The sequence below is a fragment of the Microcebus murinus genome, chromosome 17 (assembly GCF_040939455.1).
Source record: "Microcebus murinus isolate Inina chromosome 17, M.murinus_Inina_mat1.0, whole genome shotgun sequence".
Lineage (NCBI taxonomy): Eukaryota > Metazoa > Chordata > Mammalia > Primates > Cheirogaleidae > Microcebus > Microcebus murinus.
In genome coordinates this window covers 46,382,213-46,398,184 of record NC_134120.1, presented here as the reverse complement: position 1 = coordinate 46,398,184, position 15,972 = coordinate 46,382,213, and the positions used below count along the sequence as shown (strand labels likewise).

Here is a 15,972-nt window from a genome sequence, read left to right as displayed (position 1 = left end):
ATTGCAGCAAATAGGACAATGTGCTTGGGGAGCATGGAGCAAGGGCTTTAGCCTAAGACTTTAGGGAGTAATCAAGAATGAATTCTTGAGGCCGGGAGCAGTGGCTCACTCCTGTAATCCCAGCACTCTGGGAGGCCAAGGCGGGCGGATTGCTCAAGGTCAGGAGTTTGAAACCAGCCTGAGCAAGAGCGAGACCCCGTCTCTACTATAAATAGAAAGAAATTAATTGGCCAACTAATATATATAGAAAAAATTAGCCGGGCATGGTGGCGCATGCCTGTAGTCCCAGCTACTCGGGAGGCTGAGGCAGCAGGATTGCTTGAGCCAGGAGTTTGAGGTTGCTGTGAGCTAGGCTGATGTCACGGCACTCACTCTAGCCTGGGCAACAAAGTGAGACTCTGTCTCAAAAAAAAAAAAAAAAAAAAAAGAATGAGTTCTTGGAGGAGCTTGGTCTTCAACAATGAGGAGATATTAGCTATACAGAGGAGTGGAAGAAAGGCACTTCAGATTCAGGGAAGAGCAGGAACAAAGGTTAAAAGGAAAAGAAGGTGAGGGAAAGGGAAAAGCAGCACAGTGTACACAACAACTTCCAGCAGTTCGTACTTGTTAGAACCACAAAATGTAAAACTCAGGGAGTAGCAGGACATGAGCAAGTAGTGGTCAAGGAAAAGTCATGGGAAGCCAGGCCATGAAGCATGAATTTTACTCTGTAACTTAGGGAGCAGAGAAATGACATGGTCTGATTTGAACTTGAGCTAGATCATTTTGTCAGTAATGCTTAAGAAGATGACAAGAGGTAGGAAAACTAGTTGGAGGTCATTGTAATAGTCTAGGTGAGATATGATGAAGTCCTTACCAGAGTGATAACAGGTTGAAGAGGAGGGTGCAGATTGGAGGAGTACTCAGGAAGGAAGATCAGCAGGACTTGACTGATTAATGGGAGCATCTTAGAGAAGGGGCCTCTCATGATCTTCATTGTTCTGGGCTGGTGGTGCCATCACCTGAGACAGGAAACACAGAAGGAGGAACAGGTTCTCTGGCAGGAGATTGTGAGTTTGGTTTGGGACATGCTGCGTTTGAGATACCCATAACATATCCACGTGGAGCTATTCAATAGTCATTTAATTTATCATGGGGGAGGAAAGGACTGATGGTCTAGAGTTGAACCACCAACATATGGTTGAAACCATCAGGGTATATAGGATCAGCCAAGGAGAGATATAGGGTGAGGCAAAGGTAGAATCCTAGAAAAGTCCTGTGTTTAAGGAAAAGAAATGATAAGAGTGATGGAAGAAGAATGAGCAGAAAGAGAGCCTATCATTTTTGGAAACTTTTCAACAGTTAGGCATCATAATTTATGCAGCCCATTTTTGTTCTCACTCTAATCCAGCAATTCTTGCAGGACCTAACTTCTGGTTAGATTATAGACTTGAACAAACAGAATCAAATTTTTTACAGCATTAAAAAATAAATCAGGCTAGGTGCGGTGGCTCACACCTGTAATCCAGCACTCTGGGAGGCCAAGGCTGGAGAATCACTTGAGGTCAGGAGTTCAAGACCAACTTGAGCAAGAGTCAGACCCCCTCTCTACTAAAAATAGAAAACTTAGCCGGTCATGGTGGTGCATGCCTATAGTCCCAGCTACTTGGGAGGCTGAGGCAGGAGGATCGCTTGAGCCCAGGAGTTTGAAGTTGCTGTGAGCTAGGCTGATGCCATGGCACTCTAGGCCAGGTGACAGAGCAAGACTTTCTGTCTCAAATAAATCAATAAAATCAATGAAGTAATGGATCGATAATCATCATGGTTATGAAAACCATCAGATGACAGAATAAGTGACTTCATAATGCCGAGGATTAGGCTGAAAACTCTCAACCCTGCTAATCAATCTTAACATCACAAGAGAGAAAACTGGCCATTATGTGCTTCCCGATGGAAGTATTGTACACAACAGTACTTACGAGACACTCTTGCCAAAAAAAAAAATATATGTGTATATATATATATATTGAAGCTGAATTTGATCAAGCATCTGTCTCTGACAAGTAGTTTATTAGAAATACAGGGGACAAGGGAATGTCCAATGTCACCATAAGTATCCAATCAGCAAAATCCAGAAAATGGAAAATTCTGCCAGGTTTTCAACAAATTAATTGTCAGAAGAAAAAAAAGAGGAATCCTATAGACTGAAAGAGGAGAGGTATAAGGGACATATCAACTAAATTCAATGTGTGGATCTTTTTTGAATCCCAATTTTAACAAACCAACTGTAAAAATATCATTTCTGAGATAATTGGGGGAAATTTGAATACTGATGGAAATTTGAATTCGATGATATTAAGAAATTATTAATCATTGTTAATTTTAAGTATAATGATGACATAATAGTTACTTATTTTAAAGAGTCTTTTTTCTTTTAGAAACACATACAGAAGTATTTATGGATAAAATGATATGATAAATGGGTTTGCTTCAAAATAATCCAGAGCATGTATGTGTATATGTGGAGAGGAAGGAGGTGTGAGGTATAGATGAAATAAGATGGGCTATGTGTTAATAAATGTGGAAGCTGGGTGGTGGGTACATAGACATTTATTATACTATTCTCTCTCCTTTTGTATGTGTTAGCAAGTTTCCATGGTACCACATTAAAAAAAGAATTGTTTTCTTTTCCTTCTACCCACCATCTCCAAAGACTTTATTGACAGCAATTCTAAAAGATCTCTTTGGGTCCTAGGAAATTATGTTTAGATGACATTTAATTTTAATGAAGGTATTCCTCTCATAGTTGTAGCTGGTTTTATATGACTGGATTGAGTCCTGTCTGTGAGGTTTCTTTGAATTTTAGAGTGTGAGGTTGGCTGGGTGCGGTGGCTCATACCTGTAACCCTAGCACTTTGGGAAACCAAGACAGGAGGATTACTTGAGGCTAGGAGTTCAAGCCTGAGCATGAGTGAGACCCCATCCCTATGAAAAAATAGAAAAATTAGCTGGACATGGTGGCATGCGCCTATAGTCCGAGCTGCTCAGTAGGCTGAGGCAAGAGGATCGCTGGAGCCCAGGCATTTGAGGTTGCAGTGAGCTGTGATGATGCCACTGTACTCTATAGCCTAGGCAACAGAGCAAGACCCCAGGTAGGTAGGTAGGTAGGCAGGCAGGCAGGCAGGCAGGCAGGCAGGCAGGCAGGCAGGTAGGTAGGTAGGTAGGTAGATAGGATGAGTATGATGTTTATCGGATGGTCGCAGCATCACAGAAAGCAGTATCCTGTGCAGCCTGTGTTCTGAGTGGCTCCTCTCCTGGTGTTCTGCAGATGCTGCTAATGGAAACAGTAGCCATGGAGGGAAGAGCAGTGCATCCAGCTCCACTCCAGCCCGACCAGGGAACTACTCTTTGTCACCAAGACCTAGCTATGCAGCAGGAGACCAAGGTAAAAACCCATCTCAGAGTTTTGAAATAATATACTCAATTAGGTAGAAGTGTTATAGATTTTGGAATGACAAATCTATCTATCTGACAGCACACTCTAGAGTTTTTCCTTAGCTTGCCATACAATGTTTGGAAAGTTTCTGATTGGTGTGAACAGTAGTGATTAAATATCTTGGGATTCTAACACAGATGAGACTAACTGGGAAATAATGTTGAAACAGATGTATAAGGAAATATCTTGAAAACCCATGGGTTCTGCTGACCAAAGTACAGGATTCAAAGTTCTTCTCTTTTGTGTGATCCTGGGCAAATCTGAGCCTTTTTTTTTCTATCTACAAAATAAATATAAAAATAATACCAGTCCTGCAACTCCACCAGGTTGTTGTTAGAATCAAAAGCAATAATCTGAACTTTGTCTTTGCCTCTGGAAGAATGATTTAGACTTTCTGAGAATTATCGAATTAAAGGTTCTGCTACTTTGGCATTCTCTCCTTTCTGCCACATGACTGAGGACACGGCTGTCTTTCTTTTTGTCTTCAGCTACCATGTTCACTTCCGGGCCACCAAAGAAACGACACCGGGGTTGGTATCCCGGGTCACCTGTCCCCCAACCTGGTTTAGTTGTACCTGTCCCTACAGTTCGTCCTCTTTCAAGAACTGGTAAGATTTTAACAGAAAATGGATTTTAAGGTTTGTTTTTGTTTGTTTGTTTTTTTTAATTAGCAGAGATATTTTCTACTACTGTTCTTTTCCTCAACCCTTGAAGATAAATTTCCTAAACCAACCATTGTGTTCAATATTATGTGAGGATATTGATGGTAGCTAATATTTTGTCCCCATAACATCTGCCTTCCCTCCAAGCACATGTATCATCACAGCTGATCTGACTTCAACCTTTGGCTTAGTTGTAGCCTGTGGCATTGATAAGCCATTTGTTATCTAGGACATGATGCTACCAGCCACCATGACGGGGCACAGATGGACCTGCTGGGCTAGCAGTAGTGTTAGATTTGCCCTCCTGTGATCTGGTTCCTACGTGACCCATGCTTGTTATTTCTGACCTAGACTGTTCAGTCTGGACAGTTCAGGCTAGAAACCTGAAAAACCAACTAGTTCTCCTTCTTAATGCCCAAACTGTGGCCATTTGGTACCTACAGTTAAGTGTTCAAAAATTTGTCTACCTTGCTGTACTAAACACAGACAACTAGAAACATACCAATTCTAAGACATAGATGGGGTTCCTTAAATGTTTAAGCTTTTTCAAATAAATAGTCTTAAAGACTACGTAGAGATATTATATACACAAAAAATTATGCCAATATGTCACTGTGGTTGCCTCTAGGTAGTACTGACTAATGAGTTTATCCTTCTTCACACGTTTTTATGCTTTTCAAAATTTATATAATGAACAGATATGCCTTTGATAATGGGTGGAGGGGGCTGAGGGGAGATAAAATACCAAACAGAATCCAAAAGATTGCATGTGGAAAAAAACTGGAAGGAAGGCCGGGCGCGGTGGCTCACGCCTGTAATCCTAGCACTCTGGGAGGCCGAGGCGGGCGGATTGCTCAAGGTCAGGAGTTCAAAACCAGCCTGAGCGAGACCCCGTCTCTACCATAAAAATAGAAAGAATTTAATTGGCCAACTAATATATATAATATAAAAATCAGCCGGGCATGGTGGCTCGTGCCTGTAGTCCCAGCTACTCGGGAGGCTGAGGCAGGAGGATTGCTTGAGCCCAGGAGTCTGAGGTTGCTGTGAGCTAGGCTGACGCCACGGCACTCACTCTAGCCTAGGCAAGAAAGCGAGACTCTGTCTCAAAAAAAAAAAAAAAACTGGAAGGAAAACTACCAAAATGCTAAGTAGTAGTTATCTCTAGATGATATGATTATGCTTATTTTTTTTCTTCCTTTTGTTTTTCTCCTAATTTTGTATAATATACACAAATTAATGAAAAAACACTGCAAGCCATGAGACTTCTAAAACTTCTATATTAACACTGCATTGCTTTCTATTGTATATCATTTAGACTTCATGTCTAATCCTTCCTGTCAAACAACTTTTCTTTTTCCAGAGCCCCTTTTATCTGCCCCAGTTCCACAGACCCCATTAACTGGAATTTTACAACCTCGGCCCATTCCTGCAGGGGAAACTGTAATTGTTCCTGAAAACCTGCTGAGTAACTCAGGAGTTAGACCAGTCATTCTGATAGGTAAGGCAAAGGAATTCCAAGTCACCTGTGCCTTCTGGAATCTTGGACTGTTTTTATTGTTTGTGTGTTTATTCATGTATTCAAGAAAGGATTCATTTATCCATCTATTGATTCTTTCAGCTGTTATTGGTCAGCTCCTTCATGCTATATTAAACATAGGATTATAAGTTGAGAATAAGGCAAAGTCTCTTTGCCCTCAGGGAGCACTCTTTAGTGGGGGAGTCTGACCTCGTGCTATCACTGGGGTTGGTAAATAACTATTACAACACACTGCGATAACCATTACAACACAATGTGATGTGTGACCAGGTAGAGGTTCATAGCCAAGAGCAACAAGAGCTCAGGGGAGAGAGGGCTGACCTCTGCCCAGAGGGGTCTGAGAAGACTTCTGAGAAATGATGTTGAAGCTGCATCCTGGAGGGTTGGTTAGAGTGGACAAGGTGGAGGAGGAGACATTCCAGTCAACAGGAGCCAAAGCACAGAGAAAAGAAACAAGCTAAACCAGCTAACAGACCTTACTTGGGAGAACCAAAAGGCCCCACAGTCGCAGGTCTGAGCCTTGGGCAGCACCTGTGAATCAGTATCTTTAAGGAGGCTGAGTCTTCCCAGGTGGTCTGTTAGTGGAGGTTTAGACATGTAGGGGTCTATAGATTCCTGGACTAACTTAGTGCTTTTCATGCCCACATCAAGAGTCCTCTTGGTGTTGGGGCCAGCCTAAGCCAGAAGGAGACTGCCTGCTTTACCTCTAGGACAAGACAGTCAGGGGCAGATGGGTGTTTCATTTCCATGGGTGGTTAGGGTGTGTTTGTGTGAGGTGTTATCTGCTTCTTGTATCGCTCTGAGCCCACCTACTTGGATGGTTTTGCTTGGAGCCCTGCCTTTCCCAGGCTTCCCTGTCCACTGATCCTAGATCTGTAGGCCTTGGGGGAATCTCGGTTGTTTAAATTCCATATGGTTTAGGGAGTTCTTTTTTGAACATTAGCGTGGTGCAACTAAGCCTTGGAAAACTACATAGAACATGGGGACCCTTTGGTTCTTTGGTGCCTACCTTTTAGAAAGTCTCACAGAGGGATTGTCCTCTCCACCAACTACCAAAACAGACAATATTCTCCACATATTTTTATCTTGTCTACTTCTAAGATAATTTGGTACTGTTTACTGACATTTAGGAAGAAAACTTAATAAAAATGGCAAAGATAGAAAAAGGAGTAGGAATCTCCAGGCACTGGCAACTGGTATAATGTTGCTATTGATCAATGACTTTAGCTTATTTATATATATATATAGAAAATCTCAGTAAGTGAAACATGCATTATAGTTTTTTGGTTTTCTGATTTCTTATCTGGAAAGAAACTTGATCAGGAACTTTATTAGAAAATATCATTGAGGTTTTACAAAGCATACAGAGACGTTTTGCAAACTCATCAGTCTTCTGTGGCAGTGATATAATGTTGACATGTCTCCGCTATGGGAAACAGAGATAATTACTTTGAATACAGTCATCCCTTAGTATCTATGGGGTATCAATTCCAGGCACCCCCCCATACCAAAATGTGTATACTCAAGTCCCTGATATAAAATGGCATAGTATTTGCACAGAATCTGCGTGTACCCTCCCATGTACTTTAAATCATTTCTAGATTACTTGTAATACCTAATACAATGCCTGCACATCCCTTCATTCATGTGGATTCACCATAGTACTTGGCAGGTAGCAAAGTCAAGTTCTACTTCTTGGAACTTTGTGGTATTTTTTTCTCCATGAATATTCTCCATCCACATTTGGTTGAATCCACAAATGTAGATACGAAGGGCCAACTGCATTTTGCTTTCTGTTTATCTGATTTAATATAAAGAGAAAATTTGAAGCATCCAAGTGAATTTCATAGGAATGACATATTTGATTTATTTGGTTGGTAGCCCTCTCACAGGGCAGGGGATTTTATTAAACATCTTTGATCCTAGTTGAGCGAGTGTACCTGGTTGGACCTCAGAAAGAAATGTTGAACTGTATTGACCTGCTTCTATTGGGGCAGGCTATGGCACTTTACCCTATTTCTATGGAAATGTTGGTGACATTGTTGTGAGTCCTCTGCTGGTGAATTGCTACAAGATTCCACAGTTGGAAAACAAAGATTTGGAACAATTAGGGTTGACTGGCAGCCAACTTCTGAGCGTGGAAAACATGATCCTTCTAACGATACAGTATCTTGTACGGCTAGGTAAGTTATTTTCCGTAATCGTTTCCTGGTGACTGTTTTTATTCCTTTTTGTAACGCACCTTTTTTCTTTCTTTCTCACATTCATCCACCTGTCTATCTCCTATTTTTCTTCTTTCGCTTCTAACATTCTTTTCCTTCCACCTCATTCTCCATGACTTTTCTCTTTCTCTCCTCTGTTTTTGTTTTCTAGCCCTTTCCTCTTTGCTTCTTTGGGTCCTAGAGGAGATGAATTGCCCCACCTAGTGTCCAGTCTCATGATACTCCAAAGGTCTCCAAAGTAGCAGCGTGGGCAGAACTGCTGTTGTGCCATTGGCACCCCTCACCCCCTGCACCCCCAGAAGTCTGGCCAGGCCACCTCTCTGAAAACACCACTACCATCTGGAACACAAACATAGCCACTGTCTTAAACAATTTTTTCTAGTTTTCCATTTAGCTTTTTTATCTTATTTAGCTACTGCCCCATACCAATTTTTTTTCCTCCAGCTACACTCCTTTGATGGAGTCCTATTGTGCTTTCCTTCATTGAGGTAGTAACTGTGGACCTCCCTGGAAGGCTTTCTAGGCTTTAGGGTAAGGGGGATACATAGGTCGTGAACCCTTCACTTCCTCTATTTGATATACCCTCCGGAGCCCCCCACAGTGGGAGTATGCAGATGTCCTAACAATGCTATAGTGGTTCAGCATCATTTACATTGAAATGTCCTTTATTTTGCAAACTGCAGTAGGCCATCTAATATGCAGCCTAATTATACACTCCCTCCAGGACTTTGAGCCACTGATTTAGGTAGGAAAATGTTCGAGATATAAAATTTTTATGTTAATCAGAAAAAATTTTGTGTGATCCCAAAGATTATATGGTTTTGTTGCCTTGTAAGAAATTAGTCAGTACTGTATCTGACTGACAACTCTTATTTCAGAATGCCTTTTTCCACTGACCGTATAAACCAGATTTCTCATATCCTCATGGAACTGGCTTTGTCTTTCTGCTAGTTCCTGCATGAATGAGTTGAAATAAACCTTTGACATTTGAAAAATAATAACTTTGTACACATTCATGAATATTTTTAATATTAGAAAATACTGTAGGATTAAGAAATAATAAAAAACACTGGGCCAAATAATTTAAAAACCAAAAGCTTCATCAGCTGAGATTCGGCCTTTGGGGCATCAGTTAGCAACCTGGCCTAGAACTCTTAGGGCCCTGAGGCTGCTTCCACATGGGCTCTGCTTTGACATGGGCTTTTGTAACTTGCAATACTTCAGATTTCCCATGAGAGCTGCTTTCACGATAAACCTAGGACTTACTTAATCATGCTTATCGATAGGTAATAAAATTGTAAAAATCACCTGAGTCTCCAGCTCATTTGATGTTATAATTTTTATTGCTACATTCTGACATAGGGCTCTGGACTATGTTCTAAGACCTAAAAACAGCTTATAGATGCACCCAGAATCAGTAAAACAAGACTTCATAGAGCAATGATATTATAGCCAACTGAGCCAATCACTATAGCATGTTTATTAATCTTAATAACAATTTAAAAAGTCATGAATGTCCAAATTAATTAAACAAACCAAATAGTCAAAATGTCTTCCCTTAAATTACTAAGAGCTCTTATCTTAAAAAAAACAAAACAAAACAGAAAAATCTCAATTTAATTTTACACAGACTCTTCTCTACCCTGTAAGATCAATTCTCTCCAGAGTTTTACTTTCGATCAATTAGGTATCTCAATGTACAACATGAATAGTTATTCCATTTTTTTAATCTAAGCTTTCTACCCTTGGACTTATCTGCCTAAACAATTGTTCTGGAGCCCTTAAAAGTTTTTTTTTGCCTCTGGAGGTTTTGAGAAGGCAGCAAGAATATTTTCACATATGCCATAGATCATAGACATTTAAAGAAATAAATCCAAACTTCTAAAAGGACAGTTTTAATACTTTGGTGGCTCAGTTACTTGGAGGTAATAGAAGAAGAAAAGCAAGATTCTTCAGAAGGAATAGACCTTTCCACTACAGTCACTTTAAAAAAAAAAAATCTCAGTTATTTCACAATCTGAAAATCTTTTGAAGTAGATAATGAAATCAGCAAATCCAGAGATTCTTGGAAGGCTCTGAGTCTGGTGGAACCTTGTCTTTTCCTATTAAGGCAGCTTTCTCCAAAAAGCCATTAGAACTGATGCCTGGGCTAAACTGAGTTACTGGAGATCAGCACTCAAAGGAAAAAATTACTATTATCAAGTTTGCAAGAAGTGGAAAAAAGGCTCCTCTGATTTAACTATAAAGGCTGAGGATAAAAAAAAATGAGAGTTGATGATTGGAAGCAAGACATTTTACACTACAAAGTCTCTCACCTCACTTAAACTTTAACATCTTTTCCCCCATTTCTCAATTCCTAACAGGAGTTCAGTCAAAACACTATAAAAGTGTATTTTAAGATAACAGAAAATGTTGTGAGCATGTTTGATAATTTTGTTTTCCCAGAATACCTTTATATTTGAAGTTAACTGCTTCCTGATGGAACATGTTACTCAATCCTGTTTCAGAGTAGGTCTTATGGCCACAACTATTAACCAGGCATCTGAGCCTTCAGGTCATCAGTAAGGGACAGTAGGGAATTGGAGAGCACCAGGGCCACCTGCTTCGAAACTGTCACATGTTCTGGTGGAAGAAAGTTTTAAGTAGAGAACCACCTTCCCTTCATTTGCGACAGTTTGTACAAATCTATCCACTTCAAGCTCACTGCTAAGTATGTACCTAGTGACCACTACCATGGTGCTAATTTGATAAAGCTGAATGAAAATCAGAAGTCTTGGTGGCTCCCAGGTGATTAAAACAGTAACAAAAGCTGTAATCCTAGGACTCTGGGAGGCTGAGGTGGGAGGATCACTTGAGGTCAGGAGTTTGAAACCAGTCTTAGCGAGATCCCATCTCTACAAATAATAGAAAAATTAGCTGAGCATGGTGGCCCACACCTGTAGTCCCAGCTATTTGGGAGGCTGAGGCAGGAGGATCACTGGAGCCCAGGAGTTTGAGGTTGTAGTGAGCTATAATGATGCCACTGCACTCTAGCCCAGAGAAACAGAGGGAGACTCTGTCTCAAAAATAAATAAATAAACTTCCCCCTACCAAGTGATTGGGAAGGACATAGAAACATGATATAATCATTATGATTTGCTTGTCCTATTTCCACATATAGAAGACAAAAATCTGTCTGTAATGTTTCCACTGTCCCACCTCTCCCTGGTCCCTAGCGAATCCTGAAAAAACTATGTTCTCCAATTAAAATAGTTTATTTTTTAAATGTGTAATATTGTATTTAATCTTCCTTGTCTTAAAAACATTACTAAAGCCCTCATTTTTTACTTTCCCAGAAAAGATGGGCAGGGCCAGAGAGGCCACTTAAATTCCTATTAGACTTGAGCCTAGAAGTTGGGGGCTGTAGTGAGCCGTGATCGTGCACTGCACTGCAGCCTGGGCAACAGGAAGGAAGGATTCCTGGCTCACTCAAGGGGCCTCCTTCCCATACCGAAGTCTAGTCCCTCACCCTTGTGTTCTTTTGTACGGGGCTTTTATCCCTGGGGTCAGGGCTGTTGCTTGGTCACAGTTCACAGATGCTGAGGTGTGTATTTCCTGGAGCCTGAGTTTCAAATCTTGGGTTCATATAGCAAAAGAAATTACTGAATACAGGGAGCGATTATATTCTCACTGGTTTCAATTTAAACTAAATATAGAAATCTCAGTTCGTTTGTGTCACTTGGATACCAAACATTGACTTGCTTATTTTGTTCTAAAGACTGGTTGAGTTTCTAAAGAGAATGAGAAACAAAGTCCCCCTAATTCCAGAGGCCACGGGTCAGCAGTATAAGCTTAGCCCTAAGCTCGGCTAGGGAAGAGGGCCAAATGCTGTATTTAACAATCCCGAACACTGGGGAATAACTAGATGATGAAAGCATTCTCTATCTGGGGAAAGAGTGAGGCTTTCTAAAATATATCTTGGGAGTCAAAACTAGTTCAACTTAATTTTCCTATGGACATTATTCTCAAAATTAGATGTAGAGGCAATGCGTTAAAAATGCCTTTCAAAGTGTCTATGAATACAATGAGGAATGAAACCTAAAACTGACTACACAGCAGCAGGTTGGCTTCTTATCTCATTAGTCAGTAGCAATTTCCATAATGCCAAGCTGAATAGGTCAAGAAATAAGCCATCTGCGATGACCATCTCCCGAAGCATACAGCAGAACTGATGGTCTCTCTCAGTACATCCTCTCTTACAGAGACCAGGGTTAGAATAAAGGAGAACAGAAGCCTGACTTAAAAAAAAAAAAAAATAGAGGCAAAGAGAAAAAAAGAGAAGGTAACGTCACAACAGGAAGTGGCTAGCATGGACTCCATAGGTGGGACCACACAGGAAAAAGAGCTCCTTCCCCAGCTGGAGGACGGCAGGATGTGTGTGTTCCTCTCTCCTACCTATAATTTTTTTTAAATTCCAGCTGTAATTCTCTTCGTTATAGGTCCTGATCAGATACCTCTCAGGGAAGAATTTGAGCAAATCATGCTGAAAGCTATGCAGGAATTTACTCTGCGAGAGAGAGCCCTGCAGATAGGTGCTCAGTGTGTACCTGTGTCGCCGGGACAGCTGCCCTGGCTTGCAAGATTAATCGCAAGCGTATCTCAAGACTTGGTTCATGTGATCGTGACCCAGAACTCTTTGGCAGAGGGCATTTCAGAGACACTGAGGACTCTCAGTGAAATGAGACACTATCAAAGGCTACCAGATTATGTTGTGGCAATTTGTGCATCAAAAATCAGAGGAAATGAATTTTGTGTGGTAGTGTTAGGTGAGTAATCTTGTTTGTTTGTTTTTTATTATTTATTGAATCCATTCATTCAATCATCTGTCCGTTTGAAAAGTAACTATTGGGTGCTTTGGGCATCCATGCCATCAATCTCTGATGAATTGCTCCAATTCGAGCTCCTCCTCCTAATTTTAACTTTTCCTTTCCTCCTCAGGTCAGGTTTTTGTAGCCCTCAGTTTGGCTGGTGCCCCTGTCAGCTGGTTGTGGGAGCATTATTTCAAAGCTCACCGTGGTTACAGATACCCTTGTCTCATGTAACTGCTGTCCTTAAAAGGTCCTGCAAATGTTACCACTCTAGCATGTGATAAAGCCAGCACCACAAGTGGCCTAAGCCACTTAGTCAAATTTGCCAGAAACTTAGCTCATATGTTCTTCTCACTGAAGAGTCTATTTAATATTGTAATGTTGACGCTAAAGAAAAGATTCGGAAAGTTGGCAAGTTGTCTTTTTGTCTTGTCTGTTTGTTTTTCACTGTGCTGTTTTGGTTTTTTTATCAGTCACCATCTCAAATAGCTATTTGGACTAAATTTCATTTCTCTCCTCTCCGTACCGAATGGCTCTCACCTCTTCCTGGCAAAGAGGCGAAGCCCCTTCACTTTGGCAAAACCTGTCTACCCATCTTTCTGTGCTATATATATTTTCAGAAAGCTTCATCAGACAATGTGATACATTAATTTTTAAAATTTTTATTTGTAAAAGCAACTTAACATAAGTTTATATTTTTAAGGCAAATATTCATAATAACCATGCATACACAATTTTTATAAGGTTTTTTCATATTCTTCGCTAGTCTTGTTTTCTGCTTATGTCCACAGCCCCTGGGCACTCACTGGCCCAAATGGTCCAGACTGGGGGCAGCCATGGTGTCACCCACAGCCTCTGGGGGACACGAGAATCTTCCCTAGTCGTTAAACACATGCATGTGTATGTTCTCACAGTTACAAACATAAGGTACATCATTGTTCCCTTTCATCACCTAGCATTATATTATAAATGTTTTCTGCTTCTGTCTACAGTACAGTCTTCAGATTGACATTCCAAATCTTTTAATGTGCCCTGATTGTCTTAACCCAAGTCCCTGTGGTAACACACTTCGGTTGTTTCCAGTTGTTGCTATTACAAATAATGTTCCAGTGAGCGTTTGTTCTATTGCGGAGTCATCTCTTCTCCCCTCTGTTCTGCAGGCCAGCATCAGTCCCGAGCGCTGGCAGAGAGCATGCTCACCACAAGTGAGTTTTTGAAAGAAATTAGTTATGAGCTCATCACAGGAAAGGTCAGTTTCCTGGCATCACATTTCAAAACCACGTCATTAGGTGAGTGGTTGTAAGATCCAGCAACACTGCCAGCCCCTAGCTGCATGATTTTCTGAATTTAAATCTTAGCCTGTCGAGGAGAGGAATGTGGAGCATAAGCTTGCCCACACATATATCATCTGGAGCGGTTTATCCTGAGTATTTTGTTACTAACACCACAGGAAGCAGCAGGGGGTCTAGAGGAAGACACCTCGGTACTAGGATCAGAAGCCTCAGCTCAGCTATGACTTTATTGAATGACCTTGGGCTGGTCTCTGTCTCCCTGGATCTCAGTTTTCTAATATGTCAAATGGGGGGATAGTAATCCCATTCTGCTTGCTTTTGAATATTGCAGAGGACGAGAGCGAGAGCAGTGTGCGAAAGCATGTAAACTGTAAGCACAATACCAGTGGGGGTAGCTCTTGCGATAGAGACGCCCCTGTAGAGATGGCCAAGCTTAAACACCGACGTGATCACTGGCCAACCAACAGATCTTGATGATGCCTAACCACCGGACTTGGACACTGATAAAAACAATACAAACATATCCTTCCTTGTAACCTTACTTCCACTTTATTTTGTAATAGGCGATGACCTAGACAAGCTGCTAGAAAAAATGCAACAAAGAAGAGGAGACAGTGTGATTACCCCCTTCAACGGAGACCTTAACGAATGTGTGTCACCCCAGGAGGCTGCTTCTATGATACCCACACAAAACCTGGGTAATGTCACCGCAGACCAAGAGGAGGACATCAGTCCTTGGGACAGGCATTATAGAAACTAAGTCATCCTGAGGGTTTTGAGGGCTCTTCTTAAAGTCATAGACCACGACAGTCTTTTCCTCATTGTCTATATGATAAATTTCATTCAAATTAAGAGCCTCATGCTCTACCGACTGAGCTAGCCGGGCACCGGTCAAATTAAAAATGCTTTACCATTAAAAATTTTAGGCCAGGCGCGGTGGCTCACGCCTGTAATCCTAGCACTCTGGGAGGATGAGGCGGGAGGATTGCTTGAGGTCAGGAGTTCGAAACTAGCCTGAGTAAGAGCGAGACCCCCATCTCTACTATAAATAGAAAGAAATTAATTGGCCAACTAATATATATAGTTATATATATTAGTTATTAGTTATATATATATAACTATATATATTAAATATATATAGTTATATATATATAAAAAATTAGCCGGGCATGGTGGTGCATGCCTGTAGTCCCAGCTACTTGGAAGGCTGAGGCAGAAGGATTGCTTGAGCCCAGGAGTTTGAGGTTGCTGTGAGCTAGGCTGATGCCACGGCACTCACTCTAGCCTGGGCAACAAAGCGAGACTCTGTCTCAGAAAAAAAAAAAAAAGTTTTAAAAGGCCTTGTTCCTAGTAAAAGTCTCCCAGAATGAGAATCAAAGACTTTATCTTAAGTACTCTCCCTTGTTTTCCCTGAAAGATTCCAGGGACCTGGGTGCATTTTCCTTAGCTCTACCAGCTGTGCCCAGAGAGTTGTGCTTGCTGAGGGCTTCAAAGAACTACTTGAAAGAAAGTCTGGACTATAGGCCTGCAGGGCCCCCTCGCGCTCCTTCACTTACACTCTGACGCTGATGTCACCTCAGGAATAGCGAGGCCTTCCTGGCAGATAGAACAGCACTGCCAACAAGACATCTGCCCTGCAATAAGCCTCAGGGGCTTAGAGGGGGACCAGGGGCCAAGGATGAGGAGTTCTGTCCTTAGACTGGATTCCTCTGGGTTCAGATTCCTGCCCCAATTCTGATTGACAGGGACAACATAGGAAAGGACGGGGAAAAAAGCAGGCAAAAGGATAGATGGGAAACAGACCCATATAAGCTGCTGCTGACAGCCACTTGGCCACGGCTTGATGGAAGTGCATCATTTATATATTAGGATTGCCTCAGGCAGTAAAAGTGGCGTGGCTTGGCATCAGCTCAGTGTGAAAACACATGCAAATACAG

The 15,972-nt window shown here is 41.4% G+C and overlaps 1 protein-coding gene across 4 annotated transcripts in view; it reads left to right on the top strand.

The window, feature by feature from the left end:
• GREB1L (GREB1 like retinoic acid receptor coactivator) overlaps positions 1–15,972 on the top strand; it is a 257,646-nt gene that overhangs the window by 176,247 nt on the left and 65,427 nt on the right. For 3 of the 4 annotated variants that reach the window (XM_075993603.1, XM_075993602.1, XM_075993601.1), the window contains exons 9-15: positions 3,308–3,424; positions 3,964–4,083; positions 5,498–5,635; positions 7,672–7,857; positions 12,375–12,701; positions 13,904–14,032; positions 14,599–14,733. In XM_075993603.1, coding sequence (XP_075849718.1) covers positions 3,308–3,424; positions 3,964–4,083; positions 5,498–5,635; positions 7,672–7,857; positions 12,375–12,701; positions 13,904–14,032; positions 14,599–14,733 — 1,152 coding nt within the window. The remainder of the gene's footprint in view (positions 1–3,307; positions 3,425–3,963; positions 4,084–5,497; positions 5,636–7,671; positions 7,858–12,374; positions 12,702–13,903; positions 14,033–14,598; positions 14,734–15,972) is intronic. The other variant, XM_075993604.1, reaches the window with a different exon arrangement.